General features: G+C 40.0%; 1 protein-coding gene and 1 long non-coding RNA gene across 7 annotated transcripts in view; one reads left to right on the forward strand and one right to left on the reverse strand.

Moving 5' to 3' along the window:
• LOC128931288 (uncharacterized) overlaps window positions 1-26,530 on the forward strand; it is a 685,153-nt gene that overhangs the window by 161,200 nt on the left and 497,423 nt on the right. The window lies entirely within an intron of this gene.
• LOC144576532 (lysine-specific demethylase 5A-like) lies at window positions 982-16,095 on the reverse strand. Of its 5 annotated transcripts, XR_013529167.1 has the most exons (5): window positions 15,711-16,095; window positions 12,518-12,595; window positions 10,879-10,924; window positions 10,371-10,493; window positions 982-1,385 (listed from the first exon to the last, which is right to left on the reverse strand). XR_013529167.1 is itself a non-coding variant. In XM_078355240.1 (4 exons), the coding sequence occupies exons 1-4, from the start codon at window positions 15,873-15,875 to the stop codon at window positions 1,182-1,184; spliced, it is 570 nt and encodes a 189-aa protein (XP_078211366.1). In that variant the 5' UTR covers window positions 15,876-16,095; the 3' UTR covers window positions 982-1,181. The 5 variants fall into 5 exon arrangements, 3 of the variants coding, with proteins under 3 accessions (XP_078211366.1, XP_078211367.1, XP_078211368.1); XM_078355240.1 differs by lacking the exon at window positions 10,879-10,924; XM_078355241.1 differs by lacking the exon at window positions 10,879-10,924 and having other exon boundaries at window positions 982-4,253.

The raw sequence follows: 26,530 nt of genomic DNA on the forward strand, positions 1-26,530 counted from the left end.
AGTACCAACTACTCTACTCAGGAGGCTAAGGTAGGAGAATCGCTTGAACCCAGGAGGCAGAGGTTGCAGCGAGCCGAGATTGCACCACTGTACTGCAGCCTGGGCAACAGAGCAAGACTCTGTCTCAAAAAAAAAAAATATTTATACATAAACTTAACATATAACCCAGTGATTCCACTCCCAAGTATCTACCCAAGAGAAATAAAAACATATGTCCACACAAAGACTTGTATATGAATATTCACAGTATTCATAATAGCCATAAACTGGAAGCAATTTAAATATCCTGGTAAGTGGATAAACAAAATGTGGTATATCCATGCAGCTGAGTATTATTCAGCCATAAAAATCAAGTACTGACACATGCTATAATGTGGATGAATTTTTTTTTTTTTTGAGACAGGGTCTTACTCTGTCACCCAGGCTGGAGTGCAGTGGCACGATCTCAGCTTACTGCAACCTCTGTCTCCCAGGCTGAAGCAATCCTCTCACCTCAGTATCTGGAGTAGTTGGGTCCACAGGCGCATGCCACATCTGGCTAGTTTTTTTAACTTTTAGTAGAAACAGGGTTTCACCATGATGCCCAGACTGGTCTCAAACTCCTGGCCTCAAGCAATCCACCACACCCAGCCAACACGGCTGAACTCTGAAAACATTAGGCTAAGTGAAAAAGGCCAGACACAAAATCATATTGTATGATTACACCTAGGTGAAATTTCTAGAAAAGGCAAAACTATAGAGCCAGAAAACAGGTTAGGAATTGCCTGTGTGTGGGAGTGGAACAGGAACCAACTACAAATGAACAAGACAATTCTGGGGGCTAGTGGAAGTACTCTAAAACTGGATCACAGTGATTGCTGCATAAATGTAGAAACTTCTTAAAGCTTACTGACTGTGCACCCACAAAGGGTGAATTCTATGGTATATAAATTATACCTAATAAAGCTGTTGTTAAAAAATACATGAAACAAACAGGAGGACTTTTTCAAAAACTTTCAGTCATAAAGGTTTATTTTAAATAAATAAAAAAATACTCTTCATTCCCATTATGCTTTATTTTGCAAACCACCAAAAATAGCTATAATTTTACACTATGACATACACTTTGCTTCCCCAAATTTTGGTGCCTGCTAACTTGGGTTAAACATAGTCTAAAGTTTATACTTGAGCAACTGGATTTATCAACTTTTTCTAAAAAGAATGATGCATCTCACCATAAGGCTCACACCAGATTGGAAAAGCTCATATGGGTAGAGAATTCTTTCATAATGTGACTTCAAAAGAGACCCAGTTCCTTTTCCTGGCGGATATCCCAAGCGACTACCCACTTTAGACCATTTCTTCTCTTTGGTGACCATTTCAAAACCTCCTTTGCTGGCAACAATCTGAAAAGCAAGTAAAAGTTTCTTAGAGAAAAAAAGTAGATTCAAGCATCCTGACTCTATGTCTACTAAATAGAAAAATTATTCTGGGCTTAAATTTCAAATTTTCCTTTCAATGAGTATGTAACCAAACTGAAATCTGTCAACATTTAGAGTAAGAAATAGAAACAATGATTTACAGAGGTTTAAAATTTAATTAATATTATTATGCCTACCTTCAAACCAAGCATTTAAAAATATTTAATGAATTAATACTTTGTATAGTATGCACTGTGAGAAAACTAAATACACATATAAAACTTATGTACTCAAGGAACTCACAGTATGAAATAAGAATAAAAACAGACAAAAATAGACATGAAAATGTTATATAACACAAATAAACATAAATCCTGAATTTAGAAATACCAAGTAACTTACAGAACTTAACAAAAATGTCAATCAAACCATGAATATAAAGAACGGTTTTGAAAAACAGGCCATAGTTTTTCAAAAGGACAAGAGTTTTCTATGGAAGATTATGAAGGAACACTGAGGAAAGGTTAGACTGAAGTAGATTTACTGATACGGAGTACAGAATTTATTAAGGTAGAAAATAAGATAAATTGGCTAATCTTTACTATCCCATACAATAATCACTTTTACATAGTAATCTGCTTTGTATTGAAAGCATTTCAAGCTAAATTTCCATTAGTTATGACATATCTGCATGGATCCAGTCATGATGTCCCACTCAGTTCTGGTGATTAGTAGCAGCCAGGATATGGCCATGACAAAGGAATAAACTATCTCACATAGAAAACAAAACCATTACTTAGGCTCCATGTATACAATACTCTAACAATCTAACCAAAAAACACGCAAAACCTTATACCTGTATTTCTTCAGCTGACAGATTCAAGGATTATCATGCATAATTTTAAAATATAAACCAGGGCACGGTGGCTCATGCCTACAATCCCAGTACACTGGGAGGCTGACACAGGTGGATCACCTGAGGTCAGGAGTTCCAAACCAGCCTGGCCAACATGGTGAAACCCTATCTCTACTAAAAGTACAAAAATGAGCCACGCATCGTGGCAGGCACCTGTAATCCCAGTTACTTGGGAGGCTGAAGCAGTAGACTCACTTGAACCTGGGGGGCGGGGGTTGCTGTGAGCTGGGATCAGGCCACTGCACTCCAGCCTGGGCAACAGTGTTGTCTCAAAAACAAATAAATAAAAATAAAATATAAAATATAAACCATTTATTCCAAATGTTTGCCATGTACTACATCACAGCATTGTCACCAGAAATATCACTATGAACCCTGCTCTATAAAGACATACGGCATGCACTTGAACTGAACACAATGAAGACAAGCCCTTTATCAAAACTTGACCAAAAAGTAGTATCACTCAAGACCAAAATGGCTGGGAATAGAGACAGTTTTAACATACGTAAAGAACAGTCTTCTACTTAAAAGATCCCTCTAAAAACTCCAGTAGAAAGACCAGAAAGAAACAAAAAGGCATCCTCTCAAGGGGTCAAATAGACCAAGAAAGAAACCAAATACAAAGAAATGTAAACAATATTTTGAAGCTAGAGATATCTAACAAGCCAAAGCAATAAACAAAACAGAAAAACCAGGTGTACTTTTAAACTACAAGTTTAAAACTAAGTGCCCTGCAACAGAGAAAAGCCAGAGAAGCTTTTGCAACATAGAACCTGGAAAGGCTTAAGAGGACGCCCTTCCTCCCTTTTCTAAAAAAAGAGAAAAAAAAAAAAAAAAGGCTTAAGAAGCAAAAGCAGCAGTACCTCTAAAATTAAGGGTGGCAATGCAGCGAGAATGAGATTGTGAAGACCTGTGTAAACAGACCTCCTCCAGGCAACTATCCCTCTCTAGCCCCAGCAGAAAACTGGAGATTTACTCTCAGCAAAGTTTGAACAGAAGGGATGCTGAACTAAGAAAGCAATAGGTAAGTAAATTAGAGGACCAGCCTAACAAGTCTAATATCTAACTAACAAATAGTCCAGAAGAAGAGAAAAAATAATAAACTTATCAAAGAATACAGGAAAAATTAGAAGAACTGGAAGAAATGAGTTATCAGATAAGAGAGGTTATTGAGAGCCATAAAAACAGTGAATGAAAATAAACACATACCAATACATTATCACTGTGAAATTTCAAAGCCCTGGGAATAAAGGTAAGATCCTAAATCTTCAGGGAAAAAAAAGTCACACACACAAAAAAACAAGAATTAATATAGCATCGTTCTCACCAAGGCAATGGAGTAAAGCTTTACACATACTACAGTAAAATGATTCACAATCTAGACTTTTAAACCCCACCAAACTACTAAGAAAGTATAAGGGCAGAACATTTTTACACAAGCAAGAAGTCCTAAAAAATTTACATCCCACTACTATCTTTCTCATGAAACTAGCAGAAGAAACGTTTCACCAAAATGAGAGTAAACCAAGTAAAAGGAAGACTTGCAACAAGGAAAAAGGCCAAGGAATTCCCAGAATGATGGCAATAAAAGGAAGTTCCAGACTGACAGCCGAACTTTAAGAAACAACCAGTCAAGATCTGAGGTAAAAAAGACTCCTGGAAGAATGGCTCCAAGAAAATAAAGCTGACAGATTATCTGATGGGTAGAAGCATAATGAGCGATGTATATTTCTGCTGGAAAGTTTGAAAATATATTTTTCACAGTATTAATTTTAGATTAATAAAAAATTAATGTAACTACATTAGAAGGGGAAGAGGAACATATAAATGTAACTACACTAGAAGGGGAAGAGGAACATAAAGTATGGGAGGACTTAAGATCTCTTACACCCATTCTCCATCTTCAACAGGAGGAAATCAATATACAACATTTAAAGCTGAGAAAAGAAAAAATAGCATAATGAGCATATTGTTTGGAAATATGAGGATCAAAATCAGAAACCACTAAAAGAACTGAAAGTGATTAGCTCTGAGGAGTGGGAATGGGGGTGGAGATTAAGGGAGATGCTGATTTTCATTTTAAGCTGCCTTCTTTTTTTTCTCTTTTTTTTTTTAAGAAACAGGGTCTTACTCTGTCGCCCAGGTGGTGCAATCAGAGGTATCATAGCCTCAAACTCCTGGACTCAAGCAATCCTCCAGCTTCAGCTTCTCGAGTAGATGCAACTATAGGCATGTGCCACCACAATCAGGTAATCTTTTAAAATTTTTTTGTAGAGACAGGGTCTCCCTATGTCTAGACCAGGAGGCTGGTCTAGAACTCCTGTATTCAAATGATCCTCCTGCCTTGGCCTCCCAAAGTGCTGGGATTACAAGTGTGAGCCCACCGTACCCAGCCAAAGCCTTGTTTTTTTTAAAAGTGTACTACTTTGACAAGAATAAAAATGTTTTAAAGAGAAGGGCTAGATTGAATGCTTCTTGCTGAAGTGGTTATAAAAACAGTAATTAGTAATATAGAAGTCTGTTAAATTACAGGCATTCCAAGTAATACTTCTTTTTTTTTTTTTTTTTGAGATGGAGTCACCAGAATGGAGTGCAGTGGTGCGTGCGAGCTAGGCTCACCGAAACCTCCACCTCCGGGATTCAAGCGATTCTCCTGCCTCAGCCTCCTAAGTAGCTGGTATCACAGGCGCAAGTCACCACACCTAGCTAATTTTTGTATTTTTAGTAGAGACAAGTTTTCATCATGTTGGCCAGTTCAAGATTATGATCTTGAACTCATGATCCATCTGCCTCAGCCTCCCAAATTGCTGGGATTACAGGCATGAGCCACCGTGCCTGGCCTAGTAATACTTTTTATTATTAAAAATAATAGGGAGAAAGATGTGATTTAATCAAAACAGGAATCCATCACATTGATGACTTAATGACTAAGACTGAAAATATGCTTCCCATTAAAATGCAATGTGAATCACAGTATTTTCAAATCATATCTATAAAAAACAAAACTCAATAGATGCCAATAAACTGTCAGCCAAAAATAAACTTTTTTTAAAAAAAGAAAGGACACCACTAACAACCTTAAAACATGCGAACTCTTGGTATTTTCTGCGGTTTTCAGCCCAAGCCTCTTGCTAGAATAAAATGTCACGTTAATGAAATAAACAGTCACCCATTGATAAGGGTCAGAATAAATTACTTTTGTGAAGTACTGACTGGGAGAGAGATGAAAGAACCCACTAGAGTGTTATGAAAATGTTATGCATCAGCCGGGCGCAGTGGCTCACGCCTGTAATCCCAAGACTTTGGGAGGTCGAGGCAGGTGGATCACAAGATCAGGAGTTCAAGACCAGCCTGGCCAACATGGTGAAACCCTGTCCCAACTAAATAGAAAAAGTAGCCGGGTGTGGGGGAGAATCCTAGCTACTTGGGAGGCTGAAGCAGGAGAATCGCCTGAACCCTGGAGATGGAGGCTGCAGTGAGCTGAGACCATGCCATCGCACTCCAGCCTGGGTGACAGAGCAAGACTCCGTCTCAAAAGCAAAAAGAAAAGTGATATATCTTGATCTGGGTGATGGCTACAAAACAGGTGTATACATATATAAAGATTTATTGAACTGTACACTTAAAATTTGTAGCTTACACTGTAAGCTACACCTCAATATAAAAGAAAAAAGTTAATGTGAGAAGCAGAAATCTCACAATGACATTTAGGGAACAAAAGTATTACAAACAAAATAACTACAAATCGAAGTTTGTCTTTTAGCTTTAAATCTGTTTTGCAAATGTTCTCACAGGTTAGGGGAAAGATGTCCATGAGGACTTAAAAAACCCCACAAAAGACAGGACTCCAATAAACCCTCAGATAAGCACACTTAACCTTTAATTACAATGCATTTTCAGTAAGTTTTCCGAATATTTCATTCTTTTTTTTTTTTTTTTTAAGATGGGCTTTACCATGTTGGCCAGGCTGGTCTTGAACTCCTGACCTCAGGTGATCCACCCACCTTGGCCTCCCAAAGTGCTAGAATTACAGGCGTGAGCCACCGCACCCAGGTTTTTTTCCAAATATTTCAATAAAGTGTACTTTATTAGTAGTTTGAACCTTAAAAGTAAATGGGATTCTCAAGATGGTGTTAAACAGTCTGAACGACAAATGTTGTAAAGAGAATTGTGAACAACTAAGTATTCAGACTAGGTTACCCCTAAAAGCCCTTTCCTGATTGAAATTCTATAACTTCAGAAAACCAGAAAAATGTGGTCGGGCTCAGTGGCTCACGCCTGTAATCCCAGCACTTTGAGAGGGTGAGATGGGCAATCACTTGAGGTCAGGAGTTCTTGACCAGCTTGGCCAACATGGTGAAATCCTGTCTCTACTAAAAATACAAAAATTAGCCATGCATGGTGGCTCAGGCTTGCAGTCCCAGCTGCTGCAGAGGCTGAGTCAGGAGAATCACTTGAACCCAGGAGGCAGGTAGTTGCAGTAAGCTGAGATCGTGCTACTACACTCTAACCTGGGCAACAGAAGAAGACACTGTCTCAAAAAAAAAAAAAAAAGGAAAAGAAAAGAAAACCAAATAATGCAATTTAACTTATCATCAGATTAAACCTGAGGTTTATCTATTAATTGAAAAATCACTGATACCAAAAGTTTCCATTTAATAGGTTACTACTCCTACTATTAATAAATACTCTAGTAAATTCCTTATCACTGATACCAAAAGTTTCAATTTAATAGATTACTACTTACACGATTAATAAATACTCTAGTAAATTCCTTAGGGTATTTATGAAAACAAGAAATAAAAATGTGGCCAGGCACAGTGGCTCACACCTATAATCCCAACACTTTGGGAGGCCAAGGTGGGTAGATCATTTGAGGTCAGGAGTTTAAGACCAGCCTGGCCAATGTGATAATACCCCATCTCTACTAAAAACACAAAAATTAGCCAGGTTTGGTGGCATGCACCTGTAATCCCAGCCCCATTTACTCAGGAGGCTGAGGTATGACAGTCACTTGAATCTGGGAGGTGGAGGTTGCAGTGAGCCAAGATTGTGCCACTGCACTCCAATCTGGGCAACAAAGTGAGACTCTTTCTAAAAAAAAAAAGTGGAAAGAGCTTCATTAAAGAGTATCACAACATACTGTTATTAATGACAAAATAAATTTCGAGGGCCAGGCATGGTGGCTGACTCCTGTAACCCCAGCACTTTGGGAAGCTGAGGTGGGTGTATCACCTGAGGTTGGGAGTTCGAGACAAGCCTGATCAACATCAAGAAACTCTGTCTCTCGGCCGGGCGCGGTGGCTCACGCCTGTAATCCCAGCACTTTGGGAGGCCGAGGCGGGTGGATCGAGAGGTCAGGAGATCGAGACCATCCTGGTCAACATGGTGAAACCCCATCTCTACTCAAAATACAAAAAATTAGCTGGGCATGGTGGCGTGTGCCTGTAATCCCAGCTGCTCAGGAGGCTGAGGCAGGAGAATTGCCCGAACCCAGGAGGCGGAGATTGCGGTGAGCCGAGATCGCGCCATTGCACTCCAGCCTGGGTGACAAGAGCGAAACTCTGTCTCAAAAAAAAAAAAAAAAAAAAAAAAAAAAAGAAACTCCGTCTCTACTGAAAATGCAAAATTAGCCAGGCGTGGTGGGACATGCCTGTAATCCCAGCTACTCAGGAGGCTGAGGCAGGAGAATCGCTTGAACCCAGGAGGCGGAGGTTGCAGTGAGCCGAGATTGTGCCATTGCACTCTATCCTGGGCAACAAGAGTGAAACTCCGACTCAAAAAAATAAAAAATAAAAATAATAATAATTTTTGAAAAACAATTTTTTTTTTTTTCAGACAGAGTTTTACTTTTGTTGCCCAGGCTGGAGTGCAGTGGTGCTATCTCAAGCCCACTACAATCTCTGCCTCCTGGTTTCAAGCAACTTCCTGCTTGAAACTTCCAAGTAGCTGGGATTACAGGTGCCTACCACCACACCCAGCTAATTTTTGTATTTTTAGTAGAGACAAGTTTTCATCGTGTTGGCCAGGCTGGTCTTGAACTCTTGACCTCAGGTGATCCACCCACCTCAGCCTTCCAAAGTGCTGGGATTACAGGTGTAAGCCACTACCCCGGCCAATTTTTGAAAATTTTTTATATTTTATTCAAGTAACAGTCAAACACATTCAGAACCTTAAACAGCATCATACAGCAAAATGTAATAGGTAAGTTCTGACTGAATGAAAACATCAAAATTAAGTTCTTAAAACAAATTTTTATCCTAATGGTTCCCTATAGTAACCCTAGGCCTCAAATTTAGCATAATTTGTTCTTGAGCACCATAGGTTTTCATATAACTGCAGTAGAACACTTTTGGCACAGTGCTTACTAACCTCATCACCTGACTAAGTCTCAAGCTGTATTTTAGCATTAGACCATACTTCCCAAATTTTTTAGCAAGAGAATTCTGACCTGACACTAATTTTAAAACATATCATAAAAGATAAATATGATTATTCTAACATCTTTTTTTTTTTTTTGGAGACAGGGTCTTGCTCTGTCACCCAGTCTAAAATGCAGTAGAATGATGATGGTTCACTGCAGTCTTGACCTCCTGGCTCTCGAGATCCTCCTGCCTTAGCCTCCTGATTAGCTAGGACTATAGGAGTCCACCGCCATGCCCAGATTATTTATTTTTTAATTTTTTGTAGAGACAGAGTCTCACTATGTTGCCCAGGCTGGTCTCGAACTCCTAGGTTCAAGCAATCCTTCCACCTCAGCCTCCCAAAGTGCTGGGATTATAGGTATGCACCACCACAGGTGGCTGATTACTCTTACTTTTTTTCCTTGAAAGTGAAATCTTCCAAAATTAACTGCAATTTAAATGAGAATAAATTTCTATTTCAAAATAGTACATAAATTGTAAGTATGGAAGGCCACAAAAAGAAGCTGTTTTGCAAAATTTCTCAGATAATTAAGCAATAATAAACTTGTATTATTGTATTAACAAAACATATTTCAATGTTGTTATAATCTCAGCTTGCAGGTCAGTTAGTTTTCTTCACATTATAACATTAGGGAATATAATGTTAAAAAGTTAACACAATTTGGACGAAAATTTATCTAAACTCTTCACCCTTAAGTTTCTGAGCTATTGTTCATCCTACCCAACAATGCTGGCCTCAATTAGTCATTAACGCTACATATAGTTATTAACAAAACTAATATATACTATACATAAGAATGGTGAGTAACATGAGTCCCTTTATTTTTATTTTATTTTATTTTTTGAGACAGAGTCGCACTCCGTCACCAGGCGCCAGGCTGGAGAACAGCGGCATAATCACAGCTCACTGCAGCCTTGACTTTCCGGATTCACGTGATCCTCCCACCTTAGTCTCCTGAGTGGTTGAGACTACAGGTGTGCACCACGATGCCCAGTTAACTTTTTCTAATTTTATCGGAGTCAGGGTTTTGCCATGTTGCCAGGCTAGTCTCTTAACTCCTAGGCTCAAGTGATCCTCCCACCTCAACCTCCTAAAGTGCTCAGTTGACAGGCGTGAGCCATTGTGCCTGGCCCAAATTTTCAATTAAGTAACAACAACAACAAAAAAAGATGACAAGATCAACACAGAACGTTGTACATGCAGTACAATATAATATTAGCAGGCTATAGTCATTTATTTTGCATATTGCATATCACAGAGCCCGATAAATATTAGTCTCATTAACAAATATAAAGTAACTTTTAAAGATAACTTTGAGGTCTGTCATTTCCATTTATTCAAATGTGCATTTCATTTTTTTTTTTTTGGAAATGGAGTTTCACTTTTATTGCCCAGGCTGGAGGGCAATGGCGCGATCTCAGCTCACCTCAACCTCCACCTCCCAGGTTCAAGCAATTCTCCTGCCTCAGCCTTCTGAGTAGCTGGGATTATAGGTACATGCCACCATGCCCAGCTAGGGCATCTATCAAACAAATCCTCCATTGGAAGCAATATTTCCCACCAAATTCATTTTAAATTCCTAAATTCACAAGCCTCTGCTCTAATTTCTAAACCAGTATAAGCCTCACCTTGCTCAAAGCATACAGATCCAGGATTTTTCTCTCTACCACAGGGATCTTCAGAGTAGATCCTTGAAGTTCCCAAAATTTTGCTAGTTGATCCAAGAAATCCAGTCTCACTCTGGTCATTGCCTAAAATTATTAAAATACAGAAATAAGAACTAAGTTATGATTGAAAGGAATGAGTATAACAGAGCAGGGGTCCCCAAACACCAGGCTGTGGACTGGTACCCATCAGTGGCCTATTAGGAACCCAGCCGCACAGCAGGAGGTGAGCAGCAGCAGCGGGCAGGTGAGCAGGCAAGGATTCCCACAAACCCTACTATGAACTGCATATGCAAGGGATTTAGGTTGTGCACGCCTATGAGAATCTAACAAATGTCTGATGACCTGAGATGGAACAGTTTCATCCCAAAACCATCCCCCATACTCCCATCCATCCATGGATAAACTGTCTTCCATGAAACCAGTCCCTGGTGCCAAAACCGTTGGGGACCACTGTAATAGAGGTACTCACTTCTTTCAAGAAATTCAAAGACTTTTCATTATTGCTTAGTCCAACCCTGTAAAACCAGCCAATAATAAAGATGCAAAAGACTTCTAACAAACTATTCATTCAGGCAAAAAAGTTACTCTGATTTATTTTAAAAGTTATCCTGGCAACCAAAATAATTTTTTTAAGTTTGTTCAACTTTATGCTGACCAGAAAATTCAGTAAATCAGATCCTCCTCAGTGTCTAACATTCTGTCATTTCATCCACAGGTAAATATGCACACTTTTGGTGCGTCATCCCTCAACCTCACTTATATTGAGATGCTTCATCAAGTATCTAATTACAAGAGACTAAAAAGAAAAAAGATGTACTGTGGCCAGGCATGGTGGCTCATGCCTAGAATCCCAGCACTTTGGGAGGCTGAGGCGGGCGGATCACCTGAGGTCTGGAGTTCTAGACCAGCCTGGCCAAAATGGCATAACTCCGTTTCTACTAAAAATACAAAAATTAGCCGGGCATGCTGGCTGTAATCCCAGCTACTGTAAAACTAGCTACTAAGGAGGCTGAGGCAGGAGAATCGTTTTTGAACCTGGGAGGTAGAGGTTGCATGAGCCAAGATCACACCACTACAGTCTCATCTGGGTAACAAAGCAATACTCTGTCTCAAAAAAAAAAAAAAAGTATGTAATAAACTCTCAGAAATGTTTTGAGGGAAAAGAAAAAAAAAAACTCAGAATGACATAATAAACCTTTTCTATCAATGATTTTCCTTCTGTACTCTAAAAGTTTTAATATCACAATGAAGAACCTTCTAAAAATCAGCAGACAAGAAAAACAGCAACACATAGTCTTCTATTTAGAAAACGTAAGATAAATCAGTAATACTTAGAGGAAGATCTTTAAGTGTGTGTGAAACGGAGTCTCACTCTGTTGCTCAGCTGAGGGCCATGGCGCGATCTCAGCAAACCTCCACCACCTCCGCCTCCTGGGTTCAAGCAATTCTCCTGCCTTAGCCTCCCGAGTAGCTGGGACTACAGGGGCCCACAACCACACCCAGCTAATTTTTGTATTTTTAGTAGAGACGGGGGGGTCTCACCATATTGGCCAGGCTGGTCTCGAACTCTTGACCTTGTGATCCACCCACCTTGGCATCCCAAAGTGCTAGGATTACAGGCCTTAGCCACTGCACCCGGCCAAAGGAAGATCTTAATAAATTAGATTAACAGTCCTGACAAAGTTCCATTAAAACCGAAACCAAAACAAAAGAAAAAACTTTGAAAACTAGGATTTTAAAACAGGATTTAAGAATCCATTTTCCAAGAACCAAGGAAGACAGAATCTTCCGAGATTAACAAAAATTTTAGCAGAGTAAGAAACAATAGAGAAAGTAGAATTCAGGAATTCTAAGTCTCTGAAGCTAAGCATTGAACATTTCCACTAGAAAAACAGAGCTACAGATAGTTTCTCGTGATCTCAGTTAAATGGAAGAACCGTAACTGCTTTGCACAATTTTTTTAAAAAGCACACTCTTCCTCCAAACATCAAGTAACTATTCCAGTCAGTACCAATTAACACAAACTCTAGGCTGTGCAAAGTTCTCTACCTACAGCCCTAACAATAAAGAATAAATCAGGAAGAAGAAATGGTGACACAACACTTAACCTCAAGTTCATTCAGGCGCTGGACTCTTGGAGTGAAATGAAAGCTTTTTACTTCACAGGCGAATGGAGGCTGCCAGTCCTAAATAGAAAGAGTTTTTTCAAAACACAGTGGTATGTAAGCAAGGAATGGGTTATTTATTCCCTTAAAGGGGGTTTTTGCCACAAATCATGGTGATAATAGACTAACTTATAAGTCTTCTTTATTATAGAAACAAAATGAGCAAATTTTTTAGATAAAATAATTTTAATACAGGTTGAGTATCCCTTACACGAAATGCTTGGGATGAGAAGTGTTTTGGATTTCACTTTCCATATTCTGGAGTATCTGCATATACATAATGAGATATATTGGAGATGAGACCCAAGTCTAAATACAAAATTCTTTTATTTCACATAAAGTTATACATGTAGCCTAAAGGAAATTTTATACGATATTTTTAATAATCTGGTGCATAATGCATGTGTACACTGGACCATCAGAAAGGAAAGGTGTCACTATCTCAGCCACCCGTGTGGACAATCTGTAGTTGTCTGGCATCACCATAATTTCTGACTCTGCATTTACAAGCTACCAATAAACAATTATTTCCTTACACTTATTCCCACATAAGTAGTTAACAGGAAAAATATAACATACCATTAATACAATGAAAAAAGTAATCTGTTCAAGCTAGAATCAGTAGCTCACACCTGCAATCCCAGCATATTGGGAGGCTGAGGCAGGAGAATCACTTGAGCCCAGGAGCTTGAGATCAGCCCAAGCAACAGAGTGAGAACCTGTCTCTATAAAAGAAAAAGAATAATAATGTTTCAGGGTAACCTGGTTTCAGATTTTGGAGCATTTTGGATCTGGATTTTTTTTTATTTTTATTTTTTTAGCTCACTATGAATCTACTGTAAGGGGGTAGATCTGGAATTTTTAAAGTAGGGACACTAAACCTGTATTGCTCGGAGAAGCAATCGTCTTCAAACCAGTCCCACTATTTATATCCCACAATTATGCTTTCCCAAGTTACTCAAGTGAAAATCACTGAGGTCATATATGACAAAGCAGTGTCTAGTAAACATACAGTTTTACCAAAATGAAAAAAAAAATTTTTAAAGACAAAAAGGGAGCAGGGGGCAGTGGCTCACACCTGTAATCCCAGAACTTTGAGAGGCCAAGGCGGGCAGATCACCTGAGGTCGGGAGTTGGAGACCAGCCTGACCAACATGGAGAAGCCATGTCTCCACTAAAAATACAAAATTAACCGGTGGTGCATGCCTGTAATCCCAGCTACCTGGGAGGCTGAGGCAGAACTGATTGAACCCAGGAGTCAGGAGGTTGCAGTGAGCCAAGATCACGTCATTGCACTCCAGCCTCGGCAACAAGACTGAAACTCCATCTCAAAGAAAAAAAAATTTTTTTTAAGGGTAGAATTAAAAATTAAAAAGAAACTTTGAAAAAGAACTTATTTATTTAAACTTTTTAAAAGTTATGTGTAATGTGACAGAGCACTTTATGTTACACAGATGTTTTGTTCAAAGCCCACCTCCTGGAAACCCAAATATTCAAAAAAAAGTAATAATAATAAGCAAACACACAAAACAAGAACAATTTTCAGATTGCAATATAACTAAAATGAGATAGCATATTTCACATGGGATCTAAAGAACATACTTTGATTTGGCCTAAATAGTAGTAAACTTATTTTTAAATGTGAGAAGTAGGAAAAAAAACCCTTACCTTGGAAACTAAAGAATCTACCAATACTAAAATTAAATTCCAAGTGTAAACAAGATTTATTTTCAATAATGTGACATAAAAAGAGAAAGCATTATTTCAGCTTCCAGCATTTTTTAAGTTAAAAAAAAAAGCTTTTTTTTTTAATCGAATAACCTTGAATAGAATTTCTAATGAATAAATTCAAGAGTAGATTAAAACATGATTTAGGAAAACCTTCAATGCTTGAGATGTTAACATGAGGTCATTATGATAGAAAAAAGGGTTAAATGGAAGTTTTTGGAGAATGGCATTGCATATCATCACAGCAATTATTTGTTAATCCTCTGCTTGAAATGAATAGCCTATAATCTTAAACAAATTCATTCAACATAGTGAAAGCATTATGTCTGTTTTAGAATCAGAAAAACTAATCTAGGTTCAAAATATACTTTGCTACTTGCCCAGGATCTCACATCTGGTGTTTTAACTTACCCAGACTTGCAAACATAAAGCAAAATGTGTCTTCAAGAAGCAATGACTAAAGCGATGGTTCAAAAACCTCAACTTACATGAAGAATTATCTAAGATTAGTTGCTAGAAAAGCAGAAACTTCCACAACGAGAAGCCTAGAAATCTGCATTTAAACAAGCATCCAGTTGACCCTGGTGCCAAGTGGTCCAGTAACATCATTTAAAAAGCGCTTGGTCTAATGGGTACAGAAAAACACCTTTTGACCTGGAGCACTTTAACTCAACCTCTTTGGGCATTAATTCCCTCCACACAAGGGATAGTGTCTCCTTACCTCAAAGTCGAGATTATAATTAACCTTACAGGCAAACCTAATTATCTGCAATAACTGATTCTAAAATCGTTGATGTTTAGTTCCCTATGTCAAGAGATTTCAACATTTCCTTCCACCTCCATTATAGACCAATTCTTCCTAAACCTCTAAATTTTCTTCCCCCGGTAAGACTTTTCACTGCAGCCATAATTAGTCTGGAGTTCTTGTCTAGCGATAGCATCCTGGAGGACTAGAGCTCAGATTAGCTTTTGAGAAACCCTAACCCTGAGATAAGGCCTGCAAATTATTTGATGCAAGCAGGTCTTGAATAAAGAGATAGCCGACTATCAAACCATAATGAAGATACGCGAGGGAAGAGTATGTCATGTCATAATACTGTACTTTAAGCACCATATTGCTTAACGAAAGGCCTAAAGCCTTTTGTTACCCTTGCCCACAGCTGAGAAAAGTATCAGTTCCCGAGTTCTAGGCGGAAGAGGCCCCAGAGACACCACTTTCTCGCGTTCAGATGTGTCTACGTAAGACCACAAAAGAAACCGAGGCAAAAATATCCAGAAACAGCCTCCAGTTGTCGCAAAACAGAGAGAGTACATATAAAAGAACAGAAGGACCAGAAAAGTAAGGCTAAACCCAGGGCATGGACTCCCCCATTCTTCCTTCTCCCGCTCTCTTCACAGACTGAGGTACCTTGGGCGGCCGAATTTTGCAGATGCCGGTTTTCTCCGCCAAAAGCCGGATGCGAGCGATAAAGCTGAGAGGATCTGTGAGCTCCTCCCAGCTCGGCTCAAAGACAGGGCACTCTGGGGGTGACACGAACTCCGCCACGTAGCCCCCCGGCCCCACGCCCGCCATTGCAACGGCGGGGGCGGGGGTCCCCGTGGGGAACAGGTGGTGAAAAGCTGGCTGAAGCCGAGTTTGTTCACGTCCCCTGACACAGGCCGAAGCGCATCTTCGCGGACGAGAACTGTTCAACACAGAAACCCCAGAATCGCTTCCTGCTCCCGTTTGTTATTGTTTCTCTCAGGGCTTTTCCTCTGAGGTTCAGGACTTTTCCGGAAGTTACCGTGCTGTCAAAGCCCTCGGCTCCCTGCAGGAAACAGAATCCTTCCGCAGCGGCGCGAAGCCTGTGTGTCTGACCCTTCCTTATGCCTTTTTTGCCCGGCAGCCCAGTATGGCTGTTTCTCCCCTTGCCTGCCAAAGTTCAGCCCAGTCCAACGACTCCACGCGGCTCGCTCTTGGTGGGGTTTGAAGAGGGGCACATCTCCTTTATCAGTGCTACGGTATAGAGGGAAGCCGACTGGGCGAGGTGAGGCGACGCGAGGCGCGACGCGTTCTTCCGGCGCGGAGGAATGTGTAATGCCCCAGAGGGCAGAGGTTGTGCTTCCGGCGAGGAGGGGCTCTTTCCCTTTTGTGTATCTATCTGTGCACACAGAATCACGCCGGGTCTTAACTTAGCCACCCAGACTGGCCGCCTGTGCTTCGTGATTTGTTTTAACGTGCCCGGCTGCGTTTATAACAAGTAGACTTTCCAGCATTTTCTCTTTTTCTTAGCCCTTTGAATGCAGATATTTTACAGTAATCTCACCCTGCCACTTTATACCCGCCTCTTCTCCATGAAAACAAGTGCAGGTCTAACCCATCCCCTAAATTCTGCCATCTGGCTTTAGACATCATCCAGGAGTAGCTTTTCCTATTACACAGGACGCGGCAGCTCTCCTGAGTTACAAGCCAGTACATCTAGCTACTTACAGGACGTGTCACTTTGATAACTCAAAGAAATTGTTCACTATTTCTTCAGTGTTCCTGGTTTCTACTAATGACTTCATCTACTCAGTTGTTTGAGCAAAAAGAAAATCAAGAAATAATCCTAATTCTTTCTACTCTCACTTCCCAAGTATAATCGTGTGTCTCTCCATCCTTGTTACCAGTATCCTCATTTAAATACACTGAACTGACAGCAGCTCATTTCTTTTCTCCTCTCAAATCCTTCTCCATTCACAAGTTGGATTGCTTTTGTCTAAAATCTAGAATTTATCTTGTCACTTTTCAGCTCCAAACTAAACACTCCAAACTTTTTAAATTGCTGATTTGCTGCCTCACTCCCCAGCTTCATCTCTCCTGCCTCCCCACATAACCTACAGAAGTTTTTGTAGTGAGTTTAGTACACCATGATTTTTCTCACCTCTGAGCCTTCACATATATTTCCTCTGTCCGGAACATTTTAGTACTCTCCGGACCCAAACCCATCGTGCGGTTTCATATGTCCCCTTCCTGACTAAATGTCTACTCATCCTTCATTTAAATCAATATGAAGGATTAAATATCACTTCTAGATAGACTGTCCTAAACCCGAAAATTAGTGTAGTCAGCAGCAACTTGTACTTCCTTGTCAAACTCTTTGAAATTGCTTATTTAATTGCCTTTTCCCCTCAAACTGTAAGTTACACAAAGGCAGGGACAGTGTCTGTCTTGTTTTCCCAGCTTCTAGAATAGTGCTTGGTGTACAGGAGGTGTGCAATAAATATATGCTAAATGAATGAGTAAATAAATAAATGGATTCACAAACCAATTCGCCTTGTGTGTGTCCCTGCCTCATCCTACACTTATGTATATAACATTTTGTTTGACACTGTACTTGCATGTGATATACACAATATCCCTCCACTTGATTACAGCATCCACAAAAGTTAATGCCCACTTACTCATAACCCCCACCCTAAAACCGCAGACACTTTCAGAGGTAGTTCTGTTTCAGTTACCCTTTGTTATGTAACATATCACCTCAAAACTTAGTGGCAAAAATAAAAACAACTTACGGCAATTCTGTGGGTTAGCAATCTGGTGTTTTTCATGGTCTCACCTGGGGTTACCCATTCAATTATAATCATCTGACAGCTTGACTGGTATGATGATTAATTTTATGTGTCAATTTGACTGGGCCATGGTGCCCAGATACACGGTCAAACATTCTGCTGTTTCTGTTAGGGTTTGTTGCAATGAGATTAACAAATCAGTGGACTTTGAATAACTCAGATTGACCTCCATAATGTGAATAGGCCTTATCCAATCACCTGAAGGCCTTTCGTGACCAAGGAAGAATTTTGCCAGTAGATGGCTCTCAGACTTGAACTGCAGCATCAGCTTTTCCCTGGTCTCCAGCCTGCCAACCCACCCTGCAGATTTTGGACTTGAAAGCTCTGTAATCAAGTCAGCCAAGTCCTTAAAATAAATCTCTTTATAAACACACACACACACACACACACACACACACACACACACACGTGCACGCACACGCACACATCCCATTGGTTCTGTTTCTCTGGAGAACCCTGAATACATCTAGGGTTGGAGGGTTCAAGATGGCCTCACTCACATGTCTGGCAGTTGGTGCTGGCTATTGCCTGGGAAGCCTTAGTTCTCCACGTGGCTTCTCATCTTGTTGTGGTAGGTTGAGCTTTTCCATAGCATGGTGGTCTTAGCATTCCAAGATGAGAGTGGGAGCAAAGACCTAAAGCCTAGACTCTAAAATGTACAAGATCACTACATCATATTCAGTTGATCAAAGCAAGTCATAAGATCATCCCAGATACAAGAGGTGGTAAAATAAACTCCGATTTCTGATGCACAGAGTGACAATGTCACATTACAAAGGGGTGTGGACACAGGAAGCTGTGATTCATAATAATTGCATACAATTATTATAATGATTTACAGTCAGGCATGGTGGCTAACGCCTATAATCCCAGCACTTTGGAAGGCCAAGGCAGGTGGATTACCTGAGGTCAAGAGTTCGAGACCAATCTGACCAACATGGAGAAATCCTGTCTCTACTAAAAATACAAAAATTGGCCGGGCATAGTGGTGAGCACCTGTAATCCCAGCTACTTGGGAGGCTGGAGCTGGAGAATTGCTGGAACCCAGGGGGCAGAGGTTACAGAGAGCCGAGATCACACCATTGCACTCCAGCCTGGGCAACAAGAGGGAAACTCTGTCTTGGGGAAAAAAAAAAAAGGATTTACAACAAAGTCTTTGACTTTTACTACTTAAATCTGGAAAACTATATTATTCAGAAAAAGAAATAATGGAATTCCAAATAAAACAAGTCACTGAAATAATTCATTTTTTTAAACATTCAATTAAAATGTAATGGTTTTGCTTTCAAATTAATAGAGAGGGAGAATCTGATAGAATCTCAGTATAAGCACAAATCCTTCAAAGTTTTGATTGGTTCTATTTATTTCCTGTTATTTTCTTTTTTCTTTCTTTCTTTATTTTTTTGAGACACAGTCTCACTCTGTCGCCAGGCCAGACTGCCGTGGCCCCATCTTAGCTCACTGCAACCTCCCACTCCCAGGTTCAAGCAATTCTCCTGCCTCAGCCTCCCGAGTAGCTGGGATTACAGGCACCCACCACCACGCCCAGCTAATTTTTCATATTTTTAGCAGAGACAGGGTTTCATCATGTTGGCTAGGATGGTCTCGATCTCCTGACCTCATAATCTGCCCAACCTCACCTCCCAAAATGCTGGGATTACAGGCATGAGCCACTGTGCCCAGCCTATTTCCTGTTATTTTCTTCAGGAAAATTATTATTATTATTTTATTTTAAACTGTCTCTCTAGTGGAATAGAAAATTGTAGAGTAATGATTCTCAATCATTTTTATTTGCCACAGTACTTCTGAGAAATCTGTAGTGGTTGCTTACAAGAGCAGGAAGTCTGTAAGAGAAGACAGTGAATGGAAGGGCAGTAAATATTAATATATCTGGTGCGGACAGAAGAAACTTCTCTAGTTAGGTCCACCCCACATTCTGATGCTCCCCTCAGGGAGGGCAGGTGAAACCCATTCCCACCTCTCATGCCTACCCCTTTGAAAATCACTGTTGTAAAAATCCAAATTGTGTTTTATCAGCTTCTCTGAGGACATTTTGCGCACATGATGTTAAACTGACTGTCAAAAGTATTTGGGTTTCTGGGAAGAACAGTGGAGTATAACTGTAGTTTAAAAGTATTGCTTGCATTATTTAAACCATCCTTGAAAGTAACTTTTCAGAAAAATTAAATAATATTAGCATATTAAGTATTGATCTGAAATATATTATCCTGCGTGTTATAATAGACTAAAATGAATACCTAGATCTGATCATCATTTGGCTAGAGTGTGGTCCCTGAATTTTTTAAAAATGTAATAAAACCTCACAAAATCAGATTAAGGGAGGGTTAGTTTTAGAGAGGGAAAAGTCAAAATTACTGAATTTTTAAAGAAATGCATGCCATTTTACTTCAAGAATAATTCCCACCAGTGTTTCTCAAACTGTTTTGGTCTCAGGACCCTTTTGCACTCTTAAAAATTATTGAAGCTGAGCACAGTGGCTCATAACTGTAATCCCAGCACTTTGGGAGGCTGAGGCAGGCAGATCACTTGAGGTCAGGAGTTCAAGACAAGCCTGGCCAACATGGCAAAACCCCCTCCTACTAAAAATGCAAAAGTTAGCCAGGTGTAGTGGCGGGCACCTGTAATCCCAGGTACTCAGGAGACTGGGGCAGGAGGATCACTTGAACCTGGGAGGCGGAAGTTGTAGTGAGCCAAGATCGCGCCACTGTACTCTAGCCTGGGCAACAGAGTAAGACTCTGTCTCAAAAAAAATAAATTGAGAACCCCCAAAGTTCTTGTTTACATGTATAACACATATTGATGTTTACTATATTAGAAATTAGACCTAAGATGTTTAAACTATTTTATTCACTTAAATATAAAGGTCATCAACTTTTATATTTAAATGTATTTTTAAAATAATAACTATATTTTCAAAAACAAAAAAAATTTAGTGAAAAGAGTGCCATTGGTTTACATTTTTTGTATATTTTTTTAATATTTGGTTTAGCAGCACCAAGCTGGATTCTCATGTTTCTGCATTCAACCTGTTGCAATATGTTGTTTTGGTTGGAATATATGAAATAAAGCCAGCACCACACAAATATGCATTTTATTTATTTACTTTATGTGTGTATTTATTTATTTATTTATTATTTTTTTAGACACAAGGTCTCACTCTGTTGCCCAGCTAGAGCACAGCAGCACAATCCCAGCTTACTATAGACTCTTGGGCTCAGGCAATCCTCCTGCCTCAGCCTCCCAAGTAGCTAGGACCACAGATGTGCATCATTATGACCAGCTAATTAAAAGAAAAACTTTTTTTTTAATACATGGGGTCTTGCTATGTTGCCCAGACTGATATCAAACTCCTGGGCTCAGCGATCCTCCCCTTGGCCTGCTAAAGTGCTGCAATTACAGGCATGAGCCACCGTGCAGAGTGGGGAGAAGCATTTTAAAAGCCTTCTCAGATAACTGTAATTTCTTTAAGGCTAACACTTTGGAATCTAAAACTTTATCATTTAACTGTTTGTACTCTGTTACATTAAAGTGGTAGTCAATCTTGTCCTTTTTTTTTTTTGACAGAGTCTTACCCTGTCGCCCAGGCTGGAGTGCAGTGGTGTGATCTTGACTCACTGCAACCTCTGCCTCCTGGATTCAAGCAATTCTCCTGCCTGGGATTACAGGTGCCACCATGACTGGCTTATTTTTAGTAGAGACGGGGTTTCACCATTTTGGTCAGGCTGGGCTCAAACTCCTGACTTCAGGTGATCCACTTGCCTCGGCCTCCCAAGGTGCTGGGATTAGAGGCGTGAGCCACCATGCACAGCCAGTCTTGTCCTTTCATGCACTGTTTTTACCCAGTCATGCTTTTGCAACATCATGCATTCATCATTTAGAAAATACTAGTTCACTGAGTTATACAGCTCTCCCAAATGTCAAAACATATTATTATACAATATCAAAAAATTTACAAAAATATCACCATCAATCTTATCAGGCAGTTGGGAAGTTGTCAAACTCATAATGACAGAAACAAGCTTTCCAAAATTATAATTTTCACTTGAAAGCCCAAATTTTATTATTGCCGACAAATACCATTCGTTGTTTTTGTGGAAGAAATTGGCTCTCCTTGTTCATTTTCTTTTCTTTTTTTTTTTTTTTTAAACATGGGTTTCACCATATTGGTCAGGCTGGTCTCAAACTCCTAACCTCAGGTGATCCACCCGCCCCAGCCTCCCAAAGTGCTGGGATTACAGGCATGAGCCACCGTGCCTGGCTCACCTTGTTCATTTTCAAGAAAAGACCTGCCATAGCTAAATCTGAACAACTATAGTTTGTCTGTTAGTCCTTCTGGTGTTCTATGAAAAAAGTGGCTAGTTGAGCTGGTATTACTTCCTTGAGGAAAAACCCTCTGTATGCAACTGAGTGTTCTATGTGTACTTCTTACTTCATCATACAGACAACAGACATTTTTAAAGGTTGAGATTTATTAAAATTAATAATTTTCACTCCTTTCTCAAGGGCATTCTTAAATGAAACTGGCTTTTCCCCATGAGCATATGTAATGAAGGCAATGACTACAAGGATGGTTTGGTGTCACTGCCATGACTCATGCTAAGGGACCAGCATTTTACCCACTGTTGCTTTTGTACCATCCATGCAAATATCAACAATGAAAATGGCAAATACCATCTTAGTATTACCATGGTCAATGCTGCTCTTGGTTAGGCCCTTTCCCTCATGAATTTCTGCTGTGGCCTTCCAGTGACCTTCGAGCATTGTTCTCATTTGATCCTTTGCCACCAGTGTGATTTTTAAAAAAAATTATCAATTTGATGTTGTGTGATTTCAAGAGAGTGATGAATTAGAGAATGACTCTTTGGCATTATAATGAATGATGATGCATTAATTTAGATACCAAATGGAAGAATAGCAAGCTAACAGGGGGAAGCAGCACACCTGTAGGGAGGAGCAGTATATGTGCATTCAACATTTATTGCACGTCTCTATGTGCCAGGCACTCTTCCAGATGCTGGATCTATGACAGTGAACAACAAAAAAAGACAGTGTCTGCTCTCATAGAGCTCACACTCTAGTGGAAATGGATAACAAAGGAATAAGTACAAACTAATAAATATATACTATTTTATGTGATGATGAGATCTTTTTTAAAGTAGAGAAAGTGAGGGGGATTGTGTGATCATCAAGGGGCTCACAGATTGGTGACATTTGTTTTGTTTTTTGTTTTCTGAGACAGGGTTTTATTCTGTCACCTAGGTTGGAGTGCAGTGGCACCATCTTGGCTCACTGTAACCTCGAACTTCTGGGTTCAAGCGATCTTCCTGCCTCAGCTTCCTGAGTAGCTGGGACTACAGGCCTGGGTAATTTTTAAAAATTTTTTCTATTTTCTATAGAGACAGGCTGTATTGCCCAGGTTAGTTTCAAACTTCTGAGCTCCAGCGATCCTACTGCCTTGGCCTCCCAAAGTGGCCGAATTACAGGTATGAGCCACTGCACCCAGCCAGATTGGGAACATCTGAATAGAGGCTACTTTATGAAAATAAAAGGACAAATTGCTAAATGAATATCCAGTCAGGAGGGATTACAGCTAACCTTCCATATCTGTGAGTTCCTCATTTAGAGAGGCAGTGTCTATGGACCCAACCAACTACAGAAAATATTTGGGGAAAAAACAATAAATATACCAATAAACAATAAAAATAACATAGATTAAAAAACAGAACAGGCTTACACCTGAAATTCCAGAACTTTGGGAGGCTGAGGTGGGTGGATCACTTGAGGTCACAAGTTTGACATCAGACTGGCCAACATGGCAAAGCCCCATCTCTACTAAAAATACAAAAATTAGCTGGGCATGTTGATGCACGCCTATAGTCCCAGCTACTTGTGAGGCTAAGGCAAGAGAATTGCTTTAACCCAGGAGGCAGAGGTTGCAGTGACCTGAGATCTTGCTATTGCACTCCAGCCTGGGCGACAGAGTGAGACTCTGTCTCAAAATAAATAAATAAATAGATAAATAAAATAAAATAAAACAATACAGTAAATCAAGTACAGTGGCATGCATCTGTATTCCCAGCTACTCAGGAGGTTGAGCCAGGAGGACTGCCTGAGCCCAGGAGTTCGAGTCCAGTCTGAGCAATATAGCAAGACCTTGTCTTTTAAAAAGGAAAAAGAAACGAAAATTAAATAAATTTTGAAATTAAAAAAAATCTGGATTACACCTGTAATCCCAGCACTTTGGGAGGCTGAGGTGGGTGGATCACCTGAGGTCAGAAGTTTGAGACCAGCCTGACCAATATGGTGAAACCCTATCTTAAAAAATAATAATAATAAAATAAAATAAACCAATACACTATAACAACTATTTAGCTACATAGGAGGCTAAGGTGGGAGGATGACTTGAGCTCAGGAGTCTGAGACCAGCCTGGGCAAAATGCGGAGACTCAGAGTTTAAGAAAATAAAATAAAATAATTAATTAAATTTAAAAAAGAAAAACAAGGGCGGGCACAGTGGCTCATGCCTGTAATTCCAGCACTTTGGAAGGTCGAGGCAAGTGGATCACCTAAGGTCAGGAGTTTGAGGCCAGCCTGGCCAACATGGTAAAACCTCGTCTCTACTAAAAATACAGAAATTAGCCAGGTGTGGTGACGGGCGCCTGTAATCCCAGCTACTGGGGAGGTTGAGGCAGGAGAATTGAACCTGAGAAGTGGAGGTTGCAGTGAGCTGAAACTGTGCCACTATACTCCAGCCTGGGCTACACAGTGAGACTCCCTCTCAAAAAAGAAAGTAAAAAGAAAAACAATTATTTACATTGTATCAGGTACTATAAGTAATCCATAGATGTCCCGTCTCTACTAAAAATACAAAATTAGCTGGCATGGTGGCACATACCTGTAATCCCAGCTACTCAGGATGCTGAGGCAGGAGAATTGCTTGAACCCGGGAGGCAGAGGTTGCGGTAAGTCGAGATTGCACCATTGCACTCCAGCCTGGACCACAAGAGCAAACCTCTGTCTCAAAAAAATAAAAAATAAAATAAAATAAATAAAGTATACGGGAGGGTATGCACAGGTCATATGCAAATAGTACACAATTTATGTAAGTGACTTTAGTGTCCACGTGTTTTAGTAACCAGGAATTGCCTGCCACCAATCCCCAGCAGATACTGAGCAAGGGACAACTATATTTCCAATTAGGGAGATAAGTCAAGATTTTACAAAAGTGATAGTATTTGAGTTGGCCCTTCTAGGAATTTTGAGTGAAGATTCATTGAAAGGGCCAATACAGATAAAAGGAAGAGGGTGAACTGAAGCTGGAAAGTGCATCTTATGTTCAGGAGATGACCAGCAATTTCTTTTAATAGAGACAAATTGGGTCCTAAAATGGCAGTCTTTGAATGCCATATTGCTATTTGAACTTTATTCTCTAGTTTGTGGGGAATTATCAAAGGTTTATAAGCAGGAATGTGACATATCCAGAATTGTGCTTAAAAAAAAAATCACCTTTTTTTTTTTTTCTTTTTTTCTTGGAGAGTCTTACTCTGTCATCCAGGCTGGAGTGCAACGATGCCATCTCAGCTCACTGCAACCTCTGCTTTCCAGGTTCAAGCAATTCTCCTGCCTCAGCCTCCCAAGTAGCTGGGATTATAGGCATGTGCCACCACGCCTGGCTAATTTTTATTTTTTTTGAGACTGAGTTTCACTCTTGTTGCCCAGGCTGGAGTGCAATGGTGTGATCTCAGCTCACTGCAACCTCCACCGCCCAGGTTCAAGTGATTCTCCTGCCTCAGCCCCCCAAGTACCTGGGATTACAGGTATGCACCACCACACCCAGCTAATTTTGTATTTTTAGTAGAGAAGGGGTTTCTCCATGCTGGTCAGGCTGGTCTCAAACTCCGGATCTCAGGTGATCTACCCGCCTCATCCTCTCAAGGTGCTGGGATTATAGGCGTGAGCCACCACGTCTGGCCTGAAATATATTTCTTAATAAGACCTGAAAGTCAAAATGACTCCTTGATCCATGAGCGGCAGAGTGTCTGTGGTGTTTGCAAGCATGAAAGCAACATTCACCTGTTTGCACATCTCCACCAGAGCTCTTGGGTGACCAGGTGCATTGTGAGTGAGAGTAGTATTTTGAAAGAAATTATTTTTTTCCTTCGCAGTAGGGCTTAAAATAAAACAGTGGACTTAAACTATTCAGTTAACCATGCCACAAACATATATGCTGTCATCAAGGTTTTGTTGTTCCATTTATAGAGCACAGGCAGACTTTAGCATAATTCTTAAGGGCTCTAGGATTTTAGGGAGGTAAATGAGCACTGGCTTCAACTCAGAGTCACCAGCTGCATTAGCCCCTAAGATGAGAGTCAGTTTGTTCTTAGAAGCTGTGAAGCCAGGCGTTGACTTCTCTCTAGCTATGAAAGTATTAGCATCTTCTTCCAATAAAAGGCTGTTTCATATACATTGAAAGTCTGTTGTTCAGCGTAGCCACCTTAATCAATTACCTTAGTTAGGTCTTCTGAATAACGTGCTGCAGCATCTACAACAGCACTTGCTGCTTCAGCTTTCACTTTTAAGTTATGGAAATAGCTCCTTACCTTAAACCTCGCT

This window comes from Callithrix jacchus, chromosome 18 (genome assembly GCF_049354715.1).
Source record: "Callithrix jacchus isolate 240 chromosome 18, calJac240_pri, whole genome shotgun sequence".
NCBI lineage: Eukaryota > Metazoa > Chordata > Mammalia > Primates > Cebidae > Callithrix > Callithrix jacchus.